Source organism: Mustelus asterias, chromosome 12 (genome assembly GCF_964213995.1).
Source record: "Mustelus asterias chromosome 12, sMusAst1.hap1.1, whole genome shotgun sequence".
NCBI classification, from domain to species: Eukaryota; Metazoa; Chordata; class Chondrichthyes; order Carcharhiniformes; family Triakidae; genus Mustelus; species Mustelus asterias.
The window spans coordinates 71942162-71959247 of NC_135812.1; the positions used below are offsets into that span (position 1 = coordinate 71942162).

The 17086-nt window shown below is 42.7% G+C and overlaps 1 protein-coding gene across 1 annotated transcript in view; it reads left to right on the plus strand.

Annotated features, from left to right (window-relative positions):
• metrnla (meteorin like, glial cell differentiation regulator a) overlaps window positions 1–16877 on the plus strand; it is a 29341-nt gene extending 12464 nt beyond the window's left edge. Inside the window, exons 3-4 of the mRNA XM_078225419.1 lie at window positions 11291–11350; window positions 16067–16877. Of these exons, the coding sequence (XP_078081545.1) occupies window positions 11291–11350; window positions 16067–16383 (377 nt within the window). The 3' untranslated portion in view covers window positions 16384–16877. The remainder of the gene's footprint in view (window positions 1–11290; window positions 11351–16066) is intronic.
• The last annotated feature ends 209 nt before the right edge of the window (window positions 16878–17086 follow it).

Here is a 17086-nt window from a genome sequence, read left to right on the forward strand (position 1 = left end):
TTTATTAATGCAATTCTTTTGACTGTTAATGTTTGGCAAGACATTGGCTTGAACCTTAATGATGTTGAGTGCTCAGTGCCCACCACCCTGAGAGTCGGCAAGGAATGCATCCCCGCCAACTCTGACATGTCCGCTGCCATCTTGCACTGAATTGAGTGTTGATTGGCAACAGGTGGGATTTCTGTTTCCCCACCCCCACCTCCCCCCTTGGATGGAAGTCCTGCCTTGGAGAGCTGTCAGCCAATTCAAACAACAGATTGGCCAACAGCACTGCAGTGGCTGGAAGAGGTATTGCAGCACCTTACCCAAGCCTAAGTCCCAAGTCCGCACTTCAGGTAAGTGGCAGGGGAGGTTGGGGGATGCCTTGCGGGATTGGGAGGCGTGCAGTCTCAGCGTCAGGGAGTCGGAGTGGTGGGATGGAGTGGGATGGGCAGGTGGTGCTGGAGCTCCCAGGTCCCTGAGGGGAAGGCGCCCCAAATCTGAAAGAGTCTTCCGATTGCAGCTTCCCACCCGACGTTGCGTAGGTGGGTACTTTTTCTGTTCCGCACCCTGACCCAACTAGCGAGCCTAAAAAGTGAAGATGGGAGGGAAAGTGCCCTCTATTGACCACTGGTGGGTCTTAATAAAGGCACAGACCGGCTTCGCATCTGAGGCCCTGCCAGCTTCACTGAAAATTGCATCTGGGTCAGGACAAGTGGGATTCCAGAGGGAATCCTCCCACCCGCTTGAGAACCTACCCAAACCATTAAAGAATTGTTTATTTGGCTGAACTGTGTTGAATGAATGTGAAACCTCATTCATGACTATTTTGTTGCATCAGAGAGGGGATTATCAATAGTAACTTTTGACCCTATTACTGCTGTATTTTGCAATGCAGAAAGAAAACAATTTAGGATTGTGCAAACCTGCAGTGAACGAGATCTTACAGCCATAGGTCTGGCACAATTGACTGAACAAGTCCTATCTGACAGACACTATTAAAGACATAAGGTGTCTCCCACTCCCATGTAAATCTTGATTTGATTTATTATTGTCACATGTATTAGTGTACAGTGAAAAGTATTGTTTCTTGCACGCTATTAGAGAAAAAGCATAAGGAGAGAGTGCAGAATGTAGTGTTACAGCCATAGTTAGGGTGTAGAGGAAGATCAACATAGTGTGAGGTAAGTCTTTCCTTTTCAAAGGTGTTACTGATGAATGCACCCTTTCAGGCGGTGCATTCGAGATCATAGCAACTCGCTACGTAAAGTAATTCTCCTCATCTCTTCTGCAAAAGATCTTAAATCTGTGTCCTTTTTGCTTACTGATCCCTTCCCAGTTTCTCCTTATTTATCCCCTGAAACCCCGCCCTTCCCACCTTTTTCCAGTCCTATCTGGTTCCCTTTCGTATACTGCAGTGACGCAGGGCTGTGATCTGAGATATTGCCATGTGTTTGATGAGGGGTAAAACTCACTCTGTGTTGTCCAATAGGATAGCTCGAGTTTTTCTCTAGGGACATCCTTTACAACAACTTCAAAGCTTCTGGGTTCAGTTTGTGTCAGCAGACCCACATTTAGTGAAAATTGGGCTGCGGCTGCTTTCAACATAACGCGTCTAACGTCTTGGGGGGGAAAAAGAATTGTTTTCTCATCATTTTGAATCCCAACTTAACACGTGCACATAGATGAAAGCAAAATACTGCAGATGCTGGAATCTGAAACACAAACAGAAAATGCTGGAAAATCTCAGCAAGTCTGGCAGCATCTGTGGAGAGAGAATGGAACCAATGTTTCGAGTCTGGATGACCCTTCATCAGGGATCACTTGTGCACCCACTTTCTCACACATTTACACTCAAACGTATAATAATACTTAAAAAATTATACATATTAAAAAAAGGTTTTCATATCCTAACTATTGCCTTAGCTCTTGGGACAAAGCTGACATATTGAACCACTGATGCCGCACAGAAAGATCAAAACAGTATTGTAATGAAGGAAACCACATGACTGGTTAGCCAGAATTTTACCACCAGGCCGAATGGAATTCTCCGTTGGCCTCGGGTGGGATTTTATGAGCCTCACCCGAGCGAGGTCATAAAATGCAGGGCGTTATCTTCCAGAAAGCTATTTGGACAGGTTTGGATTGCCCGAACCAGGCACTAGTCAGTGGGGCATTTGGTTACGATTGCCTGTGAATCTACCAAAGCCAACTTTTCAACTTTGTGCCAGTGGCTTGATTTTGTTTGGAGAAACATATGGGATGGTATGAAAGATGGTATGAAAGAATTCCTTTATCATCTGCTCATGCAGAGCTGGAACGTTGCGATAATATTCTGTTGCCCGATCAAACTGAACTACTTTCAATTATCCTAGTGAGGGCTGCAAAACGAGGTGAAGGTTTGTTTTTACACTCTGCATGTGGTGATTCATCTAGAACCACAAAATTAATTCCGTCCTCCATTTTTCACATTCTGCTACGGTGAAGAGGTGGTCAGCCAAGGGATGTCAAGATGGTGCTTCCTTGAAAATAATTTGAACAGCAGCATTAGCCACTAAACGATGCGGAATTGTAAAAGAAGGTGGGCAATGGATCAGGAAAAAGGGAAGGTTTTTTTTCATGCACAAGGAATGCCTTAAGTTGCAATAAAAGAAAAACTTTTACCTTGGGAAAGATATACTGACCTTGGGGCCATTCAACGTAGGTTTACAAGAACGACACCTGGACTTCAGGGGTTAAGTTATGAGGAAAGATTATGTCAATTAGACCCTTTCCTCTATAATTTAGAAGTTCGAGGGGTGATCTGATCAAAGTCTTCAAGCTATTAACTGGAAAAGTCAGGGTAGATAAAGATAAACTATTTCCACTGGTTGGAGATTCTGGAATGAGGGGGCATAGACGAAAAATTAGGGCTGGATCATTTAGGAGAGTCATCAGGAGGCACTTCTACACACAAAGGGTGGTAGAGATTTGGAACTCTCTTCTGCAGACGGCAGTTGATGCTAGATCAGTTGCTAATTTTAAATATGAGACAGATACATTTTTTGTTCAGCAAAGCTAATGAGGGATATGGGCCAAAGGCGGGTATATGGAGTTAGGCCACAGACCAGCCATGATCTATCTCATTGAATAGTGGTGGAACAGCTCGAGAGGCTGAATGGCCTATTTGTTCCTATGCTCCTATTCATAAAGCACTTTTCATGACCACCGTATGTGTCAAAGTATTTTCCAGGCAAAGAAGTACTTTTGGAGGTATACTTACTATGGTAATGGAGGAAATACAGGAGCCAGTATGCACACAGCAAACTTGCACAAACAGCAATATGATAATGGCCAGATAATCTGTTCTTTGTGATATTGATTGAGTGATAAATATTGGCCACAGCACTGGGGATAACTTCCCTGTCTTCAAAATGGTGTGATGCGATCTTTTCCATCGACCTGTATGGCCTTGGTTTAACTTTTCATCTGAAAGGCGGCAACTCGCGTGAGTGCAACGCTGCCTCAGTACTGCCCTGGAACGTCTACCTTGATTTTTGTGCTCAAGTTCTGAAGTGGGACTTGAACCTAGAACCTCATGACTCAGTGGCAAGTGTGCTACCAACTGAGCTGCGGCTGACACAGGTACAGGAAATATTTTTTTAGGTAAGTTATTTGGATACTGATTTGAGCCGTTTTAAATTGCCCTTTTTTTTTTCTTCCTTCCCTCCTTTGCTGGGTCAGGTGGGCTTGGTTAATTGTGAGGGTGTTGACAACCCTGCGTTATTTTATCCATTGAGTGAGCCTGTCCTTCGGCTATTTAACAATGGAGGGTGTCAGCCTGGAGCTGATCCTGGACTCACAAGGCCTCCACGTACGTCACTCCAGTAGGGAACACTTGATGCTGACAAGGAGAGGGAACCGTGGCTGATTCTTCCATTTCCATTTCCACCTCTACTCCCACTCCAGATTCCTCCAACTTGAGCCCTCATCAGAGGACAGGCACTCTGAATGTTGCTCTGGCTGAGATCAGTTAACACAGCGCAGACCATCATTGAGTTAAAAGATTCCATTACTGTCTATGGTATTTCATAAATCCTGGAAAGGTAATTAACTGGGGTGGAAGACATTTCACATTCAAGATTTACACAAGTATTTACTTATCCAAAATACTTCTTCCTGGACCATAAGGCAGTCAGTATCGTCAACATTCAGCGATTACAAGCATGTTATGATTTTTCAATTTGCTTTTGTAGTGCAGCACTTAACCACAGGCTCGTTCTGATGAATGTAACGAAACAGGTGACCACTTCCACACTAACCATGCATTTTATTAAGCTCACCATTTTCTCAGAGTCAGACTGAGATTTTCTCTGGCCTATATATTTTTGTTGTACAGGATTGAAACTACAGGGTGGGGTTAAACGAAACACTCTTTATGATGACTTCCTATGCATTGTGAAGTCGAAACTTGTTCTTGAATAGCAATATTTTGGTTTGCGTCGATGTTTAAATTTATTTGCTAGTGCCACAAAGTAGGCTTTAGTAACACTGCAGTGACGTTACCGTGAGAATCTCCTCGTCACCTGTTCGGGTCCACTGAGGGAGAATTTAGCATGGCCAATGCAGCTAACCAGCACGTCTTTCGGGATGTGGGAGGAAACCCACACAGACACTGGGAGAACGTGCAGACTCTGCACAGACAGCGACCCAAGCTGGGAATTGAACCCAGGTCCTGGCACTGAGGCAGCAGTGCCACCCACGTTGTTGCATCGTATATAACACTATAGTCAACTGGCACTTAGCAATATTTAATATTGACAAGTTTGTAGGGTTTGTGTTTGAGTGAGTTACACGTTTAAATATTTGCTTTATCCAATATGATTCACCATTTATAGGACTAATTCGAGCAGATCTGTCTGACCAGGGTGTTTTCTAGTTGGGGATATACTGAAGAACTGCAACGGTCCAGGCTCAACTCTTGGCTGTTATGCTTTACAACATATACACTTTTTTTTCCTTTATTCTTAGTTATTGTGTTATGTTGCTGGGATACGAACATAATGGAGGTATGATCATAAAATCATCATAGAAACCCTACAGTGCAGAAAGAGGCCAATTGGCCCATCGAGTCTGTACCGACCACAATCCCACCCAGGCCCTACCCCCATACCCCTACATATTTTACCCACTAATCCCTCTAACCTACGCATCTCAGGACACTAAGGGGCAATTTTAGCTTGGCCAATCAACCTAACCCGCACATCTTTGGAGTGTGGGAGGAAACCGGAGCACCCGGAGGAAACCCACGCAGACACGAGGAGAATGTGCAAACTCCACACAGACAGTGAGCCAAGCCGGGAATTGAACCCCGGACCCTGGAGCTGTGAAGCAGCAGTGCTAACCACTGTGCTACCGTGCCGCCCCATGATGTTGAAAATTCAATACAATAGTTGATAGCTGTAATCGGAGGTGAGAAATGATCATACTACTGCAGTTTATTTACTCATTTTGTAGAACATAACTTTGAGTATTGCAGAAAAAGAGACATGCTTCACTCATCTGGAAAGATTTGTAAGAATACCAAATCTCAAAGGGAACGACAATTTATACTGCAAGAAGAGGGTGCTGATTGATGGGCTCTGATTGGTAGACATCTTGCCATGGAGAATGCATCAGAGAATAGTTAACTGCCAAGCTTTTGTTTAAATTCAAACTAGGCAGTTTGACTCTGGCCAAGGTATTACCCTGGGGAATGAACCAAGGAATAGCTGTCCCCCAAGCTTTTGTTTAGGGAAAAAAGGCACAATGTGTAGTTGCGTTCTTTCTGTCCTTTGCAAGCAGGGATCTACCAATCATAGTCCACTTCTTATTCCCTTTGAGGTTGGGCTTCTTGTGAATCTGTCCTCATGATGAAAGAATTCAACACCATGTCTCTTTTTCAGCAATTTATATTTTCTGAATGGAAGACAATCAGAATATAGATATGATTTGAAGCATTCTGAAATTTGAAAAAGACACTTGGATCAACTAAACCTTCATTTTAGTTTTTTCAGCAAGTTAGAGGGAGCAGCTTTGAGTATTATACATTGAAGTTTAATGAAATTTCTAGTCTCATGAAGATAGGGAGAAAATTCAACCATGGTATGATCTTAAAGGTTGTCATTGTGTATGTTTATGCATATAGAATCATAGAATCCCTACAGTGTATTCGATCCATTGAGGTTGCACTGGCAACAGTCCTACCGAAGCTCTATCCCTATGTATTTACCCTGTTAATCTCCATGACACCAAGGGACAATTCAGCATGGCCAATCAACCTAACCTGCACATCTTTGGACTGTGGGAGGAAGCCGGAGCACCTAGAGGAAAGCCATACAGACACTGGGAGAGCGTGCAAACTCCACACAGTGACCCAAGGCTGGAATTGAACCCGGGTCCCTGGCGCTGTAAGGCAGCAATGCTAGGTGCTGTGAGGCAGCAGTGCTACCACTGTGTCACTGTGCCAGGTGTGTCTGCTTACATGTGTGTCTTTTTATTTTGCATATCAGTGTGCTTGCCTAGGTATTTAGATGTAGGTGCTAATGTGTGTACCTGCACTAAACAGGTTGGAGACATTCTGCTGCCCGTACACCAGGTAGCTGATGTCCAATCACAGGCATTCATCAAACCCGATGTTAATGTTTTGCCAAGTTATTATAGCTTGTTGAGTCTGTAGTTTGCACTTTAAAGGTTATTAAAATAAAGTTCCCCAAGCAGGAAACGGAGTGAAAAGCATCTTGATGTTTGAAGTTCCTTTTTACAAATGTGCCATTATGGCAGAGGCATTCAAACACTTCTGTTTGGGTGACTTTCTATAAATATTGACGCACTCCGTGACCCCCTCCAACTACTGTAAATAGTAACACATTCCCCGAGGGGCCCTTGTCCTAACATCCAAAAGATAATGCTGCTTTCTCTTGGGTAGGTGATATCCTCATAGAAAGCTCCTCGTTAGAATACAGAAAGAAATAGAATGCCAGCAATCTGACAAATGCAGAAATATGTAGAACTTGACAGACAAATTTGCTAACCAAGCCTCCTCCCAAATTTCTGTCAAAAATCCCTTGCGCCTTAGGTTCAATAGCAATCCATTATAAACATTTAGTAAGCACCTTTTGGCAATTATATTTCACTTTCAGCATCTGTCATTCAATGTCATTTGTGTTTCTGTCGTCTGGGGCGGCATGGTAGCACAGTGGTTAGCACTGCTGCTTCACAGCACCAGGGACCCGGGTTCGATTCCCAGCTTGGGTCACTGTCTGTGTGGAGTTTGCACATTCTCCCCGTGTCTGCGTGGGTTTCCTTTGGGTGCTCCGGTTTCCTCCCACATTCTGAAAGATGTGCTGATTAGGTGTATTGACCCGAACAGGCGCCGGACTGTGGCGACTAGGAGAATTTCACATTAGCTTCATTGCAGTGTTAATGTAAGCCTTACTTGTGACTAATAAATAAACTTTAACTTTAGTCCTGTCAAGGCAGAGTTTTCAAGGTGCAGTACTGAGGGAGTGCTGCACTGGCAAAGGTCAGCCTGGTTTGATGGCTGCCTACCTCTAACTTGCAGTTTGAAGCTGGGACAGTTACTGGTGTAACAAGCACAGTATCAGTTTTATTTCCTCAGCTGATATGGAGGGAGACGGGAGCAATGAGATCAGAATTGCAAATGGCTAATTGCTTTTTTCAAAAAAAATGTAATCTCCAGGATTGACAGACCAAAATACTTCAATTTTTAAAATAAAGATGACTATTTCAATAATGCTGGTTCAAATGCTCTGGTTTCCTCCCACAATGCAAAAGACGTGCTGGTTAGGTGAATTGGCCATGCTAAAATCTCCCTCAGTGTACCGAACATGCGCTGGAGTGTGGTGACTAGGGGATTTTTACATTAACTTCATTGCAGTGTTAATGTAAGCCTGCTTGTGACACCAATAAATAAACTTTACTAAGCCACTTGGGACTATTTTCTCTTTCTTTTTTTTTTACCCCATCCTTAAAGTTACAAAACCAGAATGGACCAGGCAAGCCCAAATCCATTCCTTGCTTACTCCAAAAGCCAAATTCAAAATCTAATTCAATCCAATTCATGGCCCCCGTAAAAGAGACAAGCAAGATCCAAGCTCACAAGATGAGGCACCGTACCCCATCTTGGGCTTGATCCGACACTTGATCTTGGCCAAACTAATAAATAAATTTAATGGCAGAAACAGGAGCATTTTGCTAAGATAAGAACTTGTAAGCTGCCCCCTCCTCTCTTAGATTATCAAGAGGTAGAGAAAGCAAGTGCAGGATGGCAAAAACTTCACCAAGGACTTGAAGCAGGCACGTTCTGAAGTGTATTGGTCTATTTTGGTATTGTGATTAGTTAAGAAGGCAATTTATTCGTGACTAATCTGTAAAGTTGACGTACTGGTTTTCCTTGAATGTCTTTTGAGCAATATCCATGGACTCCAGGGGATGGGGTTGGGAAGCATGTGAAAATAAAATAGAAAACGGAAACCATCAAACACCAACACATTCCATAGAATTTTATTTTCCCCACATAATACAGTTACCATGTTCTTATCTTAGAAAAATGTCTCTCGTTTGTGTTATTAAAACGGGATAACCTTCCATGGAGTAGATGCTTCCATCAGAACACAATTAATGCTTCAGTCACTCTTGATTTTGGGAATGTTTAATTTTTAGATTTCAGTTAAAATCAACTTGAGCAGCCAAAGACCGACTTTTAAATTTGATGTTTCTAATAGCTTTTGGCATAGTATTACTGTTCTTGAAGTTAGGTCTGCAGCACTTTGGAGCAACCAATTTTTTGAATCCTCCAGATCAGGGGATTATGGTGACTCGGAATCCACAATTAATGCAGCTCCGTGGTAAAAGGGGATCTAAAGGTGTTGGGGGGGATATTTGCATTTCAAAGCACTGATTGAAAGTCTTCCATCATTTAAAACAAAATTGTTATATCAAATGGAGACCCACATAAAAAGCATCTTTCCTTGACATTTTCTCTCTATTATCCACTTAATTAATTAGGGTTGAGGAATCTGCAGGGGAAAGTGCTCACCTGCTAAGGTCTTGGCAATTATGCTGTTCTGGTGACAAGTAGTTGCTGTCCCTTGGGAAGTCCTATTCACAAAGTATGTTGGCCAACAAGTGCTGCCTATTGTTAGCAGCATCATGTACGTTCAGTAACATCAGGTTCAGAGGGCAAGTCATTCAAAGCAGCTGCAACACGCCTGCTGGCTTGTGTGGAATGATGTAATTACATCCTTCTGTCAAGCAGTGAATGCAGTGGCTCATGAGCAGTGGTTAGGGCCTGAGTCAGGTTACTGCAGGATGCTGTCAGTATCCGTAAAGTAATCCCCAGCAGAATCCAATGTGGACTCCAGACAATGCCCGTATTATGCCTGAAATAGCTCTGAATTGTAAGTGTCTGTGCTTTGGAGATCCATAATGTCTTTCTTTATCTATTGTGTGCAAAGAAGCCTTTGGTTGCCTTCAAGTGACATGGTTCCAAGACGGGGAGGAAACGGGGAATAAAAGTTTAATATTTTGGGTCAAGTGACAGAACAAAATGCTGACCACAAAAAACCTTAAACCTCTTCAGTTATTCTCTTGGAAAGAATTTGCGTTCTCTGTATTGTTAAAAAGCAACATCCTTATTCATTAGTGTGTGTACTGCTTAGCTGACGCTTCCGACTGATCACAAACTTGCATTTCTTGAATTCTTTTTCTGTTTAATAAATGCAAAGCTGGTAAAAGTAGCTGATTAAATCTGATGTCCTGTTGAGAAGATAATCTTCGTAGTTTGAATTATTAATCCCGGCATCCTGGAAATAATAGCTGCCCTCATTGAAGATTTCATTACCTTCTCATATTCTGAAGATTAGGAATCAAATCTTTCAATTTTTAAGTATTATTTAAGAGCCCTTGTCATGTGGTGTTGTGTGCTATGAGCTGCTTTATTGTCTGTGCGAGATGGGGGGGTTGGTGAGGGAATGATTTTGCAGTGTCAACAACTACGTCTGTGGCTGCAAATAATTTTAATTCAATTTTAATAAACCTGCACTTTGCAACACGCAGAACAACAGCATGATTGAAAATCTGACAACATGGTGACATGGCCCCTTTAGGAAACTAAACAACCTATATGTGTCAGAGGCACGAACAACATACAGCAGACACCTTAAGGTCCCTGGAGAGGATGTTTCCACTAGTAAGAAAAACTAGAACCAGAGGGCACAACCTCAGGCTAAAGGGACGATCCTTTAAAACAGAGATGAGGAGGAATTTCTTCAGCCAGAGAGTGGTGAATCTGTGGAACTCTTTGCCACAGAAGGCTGTGGAGGCCTAGTCATTGAGTGTCTTTAAGACAGAGATAGGTAGATTCTTGATCAATAAGGAGATCTGGGGTAATGGGGATGAGAAAGATATCAGCCATTATTGAATGGTAGAGCAGACTCGATGGGCCGAGTGGCCTAATTCTGCTCCTATGTCTTATAGTCTTGTATCACCAGCAATGCCTCCTCAAAACCCTGCACATCCTGAGCATTGAGGCACTGGTTACGTTGGGCGGGCCACATTGTCCGCGTAGTTGACACAAGACTCCTTAAAGAGAAATCTCTCTCCTCAGAGCTTCATCATGGCAAGCGGTTACCGGGAGAGCAGAGGAAACGTTTCAGGGTGGCCAGTATTGGATTTTTAGTCATCTCCGGAGTCACAACACCAGAGTGGAAAAAAGCCATCTTCGGAACCGAGGGACTGCCTGAGAAGAAGAAGAAAGAGGAAGCTTTGGCAGAAGACAAACACTTCTGTAAATCATTTTGAATTCCCCTTGTACAGAGCTGCTCAAAATTCTTTTTGTGCCTTTTACAGTTAGTCATCTAGTTGAAGCATTCCTTGTCCTTTTGGGATGACATTTAAAAACCATATAAGGGTAAATCTGTACAGCATTTTGAATGAACTATTTCAGCTCTTTGGTTCAATGTTAGTGAAATTTTGTGCACAAATTTGGGATTTAGGGTTTTCCAAAACACGATAATGGGTCAGCAGTAATGAGTTTGTGTGTCTGTCACAACTCTGTCTGAAAGAATCCATTAGTAACAGCACGATGAGGTAAAATATGGCAACATGAAAAACCTAAGATCAACTATTCATTACAGTACAATGAGAACATTTCTTCTGGATGTAACTCTTTGAAGTGTTAAGGTGGTGCGTGCTGCTAACAAAGACATTTATTGCAAAGGGAAAGTTTAAAAGGCTTGAGATTAAATATATATTTTTCTCTTCTTTCTAGCTTCTTGTCGTCCATGCAACGATTCCGAAGTCCTGCTCGCTGCCTGTACTAGTGATTTAGGTAAGAGCGATTGTGGTCAATCTTTTCTCTTCATTTTAGAATGCTGTTAGAGCACGCATTGAAATAGTGGCAAGCTGGAAATAGGATGAGTAAAAGGCATCAAAGTCATCAACAGGTTTAAAAGACGACCGTTAAGCAAGTTGATAACAATTTGTTTTGACTGATGACTTTGCAATTGTCTGCCCCTTTGTACGTTGAACAAAGAAGCCGTAGAGTTTAAAAGGGCTGTGGATTGTGTGTTCAGACGTTCCCTAGGGTGAACTCTGGGCATTTTCTTTAACATTTTGCAGAAGAAGAAGTAAAGAAGACAGGAAGATTTTTGGACTTTGCTTGCACAGTTTAAACTGTTGGCTTTGGGTGCACGTTGTGCTACATCACAGCACAGTGAAACATGTGTCCTGCTTCATAATGTACATGATGTGGAGATGCCGGCGTTGGACTGGGGTAAACACAGCAAGAAGTTTAACAACATCAGGTTAAAGTAAAACCATTTAAAGGTAAAGTTTAAGGTTAAAGTAAAACCTTAGCCTGGTGTTGTTAAACTTCTTACTGTCATAATGTACACACAGTGCTGAGATACACACACACACGCGCGCACACACACACACACAGCGCTGAGATACACACAGCCTTCAGAGCGTTGGAATGCATTGTCCTGTCACCCTGTGACCTTTGAACCCAGCTCAAAGTAAAGGCAGAAAGTTCTTGAAATTAGCTGTGGATCTTTATTGGAACACCAGGAAAGAGTCTTTGGGTCAGTCTAATGGTTTTTTTTTTAATGCATCCATCAGCACATTTCACTGACTGTTAAATTGCTAATTAAGTCGTCCAGATAAATCAACAATTTAAATTGCAGAATTTGGACTCTGACCAAAATCAGATGCAAGCTAATGTCCAAAATGCAGTGCAACGGTTTGATTGAAATCTTGCTTGAGGTTGACTTTGGCTCACGGGCTGCCTATCTCAAACCAGCTCACAGTTCATGCGTTACCAGACTCCCTTTTTGCACTTGCCGTGCCCTGCAATTTGGTATAAATATCTCCTGCTCACGTGTAATGCTCGGGCTGGGTGGTTGTACAATGCCAGTGCTGGAAGTTTGTCATTATATAGCTACAGCGGATAAACATTAATAATCTTCTCGTTTATACATAACCGAAAAAAATAACTGAGTTAAGAATGTACTTTGACCATTTGAGGAGCTTTTTCCTTGGTTGGAACTTAAAAGGATTTAGCTGTGTTCCATTGACATTGCAATATATAGAGAGGGGTATTTTAACCTCTTCCCTCTGATGGAAGCTGAGTGACAGGCAGTTAAAATGCATCATGACTGATCTTACTTTGTTCCCATGTGTCTCAGTGTCAACTGAACCAGCAGGATACCAGCTATAACACAGTGGGATCTTGTATCAACAGTAAGAAGTTTAACAACACCAGGTTAAAGTCCAACAGGTTTATTTGGTAGCAAAAGCCACACAAGCTTTCGAAGCTCTAAGCCCCTTCTTCAGGTGAGTGGCCACTCACCTGAAGAAGGGGCTTAGAGCTTCGAAAGCTTGTGTGGCTTTTGCTACCAAATAAACCTGTTGGACTTTAACCTGGTGTTGTTAAACATCTTGTATCAACACAGCCCAAATACAATCTTATTTCTAGGCCGGGTGAGAGAGCCCACATGTGTCACCCCCGCCCCCTCCCCCCACAAAGCCTGTCGAGAAGAGGTTTCTTTGAACCTAGAATTTGGGCAGTGTGGTGGCACAGTGGTTAGCACTGCTGCCTCACAGCACCAGGGACCGAGGTTCGATTTCTGGCTTAGGTCACTATCTGTGTGGAGTCTGCACATTCTCCCTGTGTCTACATGGGTTTCCTTCGGGTGCTCCGGTTTCCTCCCACAGTCCGAAAGATGTGCTGGTTAGATGCATTGGCCATGCTAAATTCTCCCTCAGTGTACCCGAACAGGCGCAGGCATGTGGCAACTAGGAGATTTTCACAGTAACTTCATTGCAGTGTTAATGTAAGCCTCCTTGTGACACTAATAAATAAACTTTAAAACTTTTTTCCTTCTCTTGTGGACCAGCAGTTTGCATATTTAAGCTGCAGGAGGCCCCATCCTACTCCTGAATTTCCTTCCACCATCCTAACTCTTTCCCAGTCATTTCCTTTGACCTCCAGTCATCTAAAGATCCTGCAAATGCCTGTGGCCAGATAATGTTTTCTATCAGGTTTGGTGGGAGACTGACAGGGCCCACGCCCGTGAAATCTGGTAGTTCCGATATCCTAGGCTTTGTGCTATGGAAGAGTGGATGACTCGATATCCCATCTTGATCTCTGGCTGAAGCAATCCTGCTCTTTGTTGAAACTGAACTGTTGTGTTTGACAGGAACTAATAGAGTTGGAACATAGTCATAGAGGTTTACAGCATGGAAACAGGCCCTTCAGCCTAACTTGTCCATGCTGCCCTTTTTTTTAAACCCCGAAGCTAGTCCCAATTGCCCATATTTGGCCCATATCCCTCTATACCCATCTTACCCATGTAACTATCTAAATGCTTTTTAAAAGACAAAATTGTACCCGCCTCTACTACTACCTCTGGCGGCTTGCTCCAGACACTCACCACCCTCTGTGTGAAAAAATTGCCCCTCTGGACACTTTTGTGTCTCTCCCCTCTCACCTTAAACCTATGCCCTCTAGTTTTAGACTCCACAGCAGGTGGAGGCAGGGAAGGGCCTAGTAATGGGGTTGAACTTGACGTTGTTAATCTCAATTACCTCGGCTTCAGAGAAGGAGCCACTGCAGCAACGGGCAGACCTGTGAAGGAAGCCGGGTTGTTGGCTACCCTGGTGAAGGATTAGCAACCCACCTTCCAGCCAACCCCTTTTTTGGGAAAAGATATTGACTTTCTAGCTGATCTATGCCCCTCATTATTTTCTAGACTTCTATAAGATCACCCCTAAGCCTTCTACACTCCAGAGAAAAAAGTCTCAGTCTATCCAACCTCTCCTTATAACTCAAAGTCCCGGTAGCATCCTAGTAAAACTTTTCTGCACTCTTTCTAGTTTAATAATATCCTTTCTATAATAGGGTGACCAGAACTGTACACAGTATTCCAAGTACTGAACATACAAGAACGTATAATCAGGAAATGATTAAAGTTTTTTTGGCAAACATTGATTTATTATCCCCTGCATCTACTGCACCCAAAGAAGAAAGATGTTACTTTGATATAGAGCCTTTCATGAACTCTCTCCAAATGCTTCTTCGATGTCTAACCAGGCTAGTAGACCATAGGAACAGAAGTAGGCCTTTCAGCCCATCGAGTCTGCTCCGCCATTCAATGAGATTGTGACTGATCTGATGTGATAATCCTCAACTCCATTTTCCCACCTCATCCCCATAATCCTTGATTCCGTCACTGAATAAATGTCTGTCTATCTCAACCTTCAACATATCTAATGATCCAGCCTCTACAGCCCTCTGCGGGAAAGAATTCCATAGATTCACCATCCTCTGAGTGAAGAAATTCCTCCTCATCTCTATCTTAAATAGGCGATCCCTGACTCTGAGATTATGCCCTCTGGTCCTAGACTCTCCCACAAGGGGAATCAACCTCTCAGCATCTACCTGTCAAGCCATATGCGAATCCTATGTGCCTTAATAATGTTGCCTCTCACTTTCTAAACTCCAATGATCGCAGGCCCAACCTACTCAACCTCTCCTCGCAAGAAAATTCCTCCGTACCCGGCAACAACCAAGTGAACCTACTCTGGACTACTTCCAATGTGATATATCTTCCCTTAGATGAAGGGACCAAAACTGTTCAGAGTACAAATGTCATTGGTTATGATGATACTTTATGAAGCAGATTGTTAAGACCACAGCTGTGGTCACCAGGATATAATTCTGGTCACTGTGCTGCAGTCCTTTGCACTAAGTTGTCCTTCTAGACTTCGTGCTGAAAGGAATGTTTAGATGCTTTGGAGAGCATGTAACTGGAAACAAGGTTGATCCTAAGCTTGGAGAACTGATTAGAGAAACTAGTTCTGCGGTGTAGGAAAAAGCGGGTTAACACAGTCTTTAAGAAAGAATATAAAGCATTGAATAGCATAAATAACACTTAAAATATAGAACTTCATAGAATCATAGAATCCTACAGTGCAGAAGGAGGCCATTTGGCCCATTGAATCTGCACTGACCACAATCCTGCCCAGACCCTATCCCCATAACCCAATGCATTTATCCTACCTTGTTCCCCTGACACTAAGGGGCAATTTAGCATGGCCAATCCATCTAACACACACACCTTTGGACTGTGGGAAGAAACCGGAGCACCCAGAGGAAACCCACATAGACACAGGGAGAAACTCCACACAGACAATGACCCAAGCCGGGAATCGAACCCAGGTCCCTGGCGCTGAGAGGCAGTCGTGCTAACAACTGTGCCACCGTGACTTGAGGACATAATTTTTAAATGTGAAAAAACTTTTGAAACAGATATTAGGAAGGACTTTATTAAAGAGCAGTAAACACCTGGAAATATTTCTGGCAGGAAAAATAGAAATAGAAACAGTGAGTATGTCCAAAATGCAACTTGATTCTAAACTGGGAGAATGTGGATTGCATTTCAATGAAGCAACTGGCTTTTCCCTCATCTGTGACTTATTTTTATGCCTCATGTTTTATTAATGCAGCCTTTTTATTAAAGAATATGATCTTTTTGTTCCCTAGTGATCAGAGGAAGCATTCGTTCGGTGTCACATGACCTGCAGCAGGAAGAATCGACGATAGATATATTTGCTGACAAGATTTACAGGCAGAAGAGCAAAACATTCCAGCCAATTGGGAAGAGCGGGAAATGGTTGGGACACATAACGACACTCCTGCATTGCGGAGTCAAGGAAGGCGAAGGGGACTTCCTCTTTACGGGCAGCATGCACTTTGGGGAGGTGCAACTCGGCTGTGCACCCCGTTATAAGGACTTCAGACGGATCTACAAAGAAGCGAGGGAGAAAGGAGAAAATCCGTGTGAATTGTCCACAGATTGAGGCCATTCATCTCATGATTGGTTACCAAGATCTAGAGAAAGAGAAGTGAGCGAGAAGAACACTATCCCATAGTGCACTGCATTTGAAATGTGGTACTGATGGAACTAAGCATTATGCCACTTTATTAGAGCTCAGTGTTGCTAGGCAACAGCACAGATTTTCAGCTAAACTAAAAAGGATGAAACTTAAGTTGTTTCTCTTCAGAATGACCGTTTCTATTCAAGATTGCCATGAAAATATCAATACTAATGAATTTCAATGTCTTAATGAACATGAATGTAGCATAAACTTGTATATGTTGTACAGATGTCCGTTGTGAAGACCAGAAGTTGATGCTTTGTTGTGAAGCTGATGTACAGTGTGAGTATTTCTTACCATAGAAAATTATGAAGACAGAATGTTTTTTGGAGAATGTACAGTCTGAATTATTGTCAGTCCCTTTAATTGGTAATAAAAATCATTCCAGAGAAATATCTATCCCTGGATCAAACGCATGCTGACTCTCGTTGTCAATCAATGGTTTTATGCTGACATTTGAAACTAGATGAGGTACAAAGTGCAATAAAAATGTGTCCGGTGCTTAATGTCTGAACAGAATAAATTACGCTGGTAACTGTAGTCATCCACCTGATCCAAAAGGGTCTCGAGTTTGAATCCAGGTCTCAATTGACATTCGATCTCCCCCTCCCTCCGTAAATAAGTT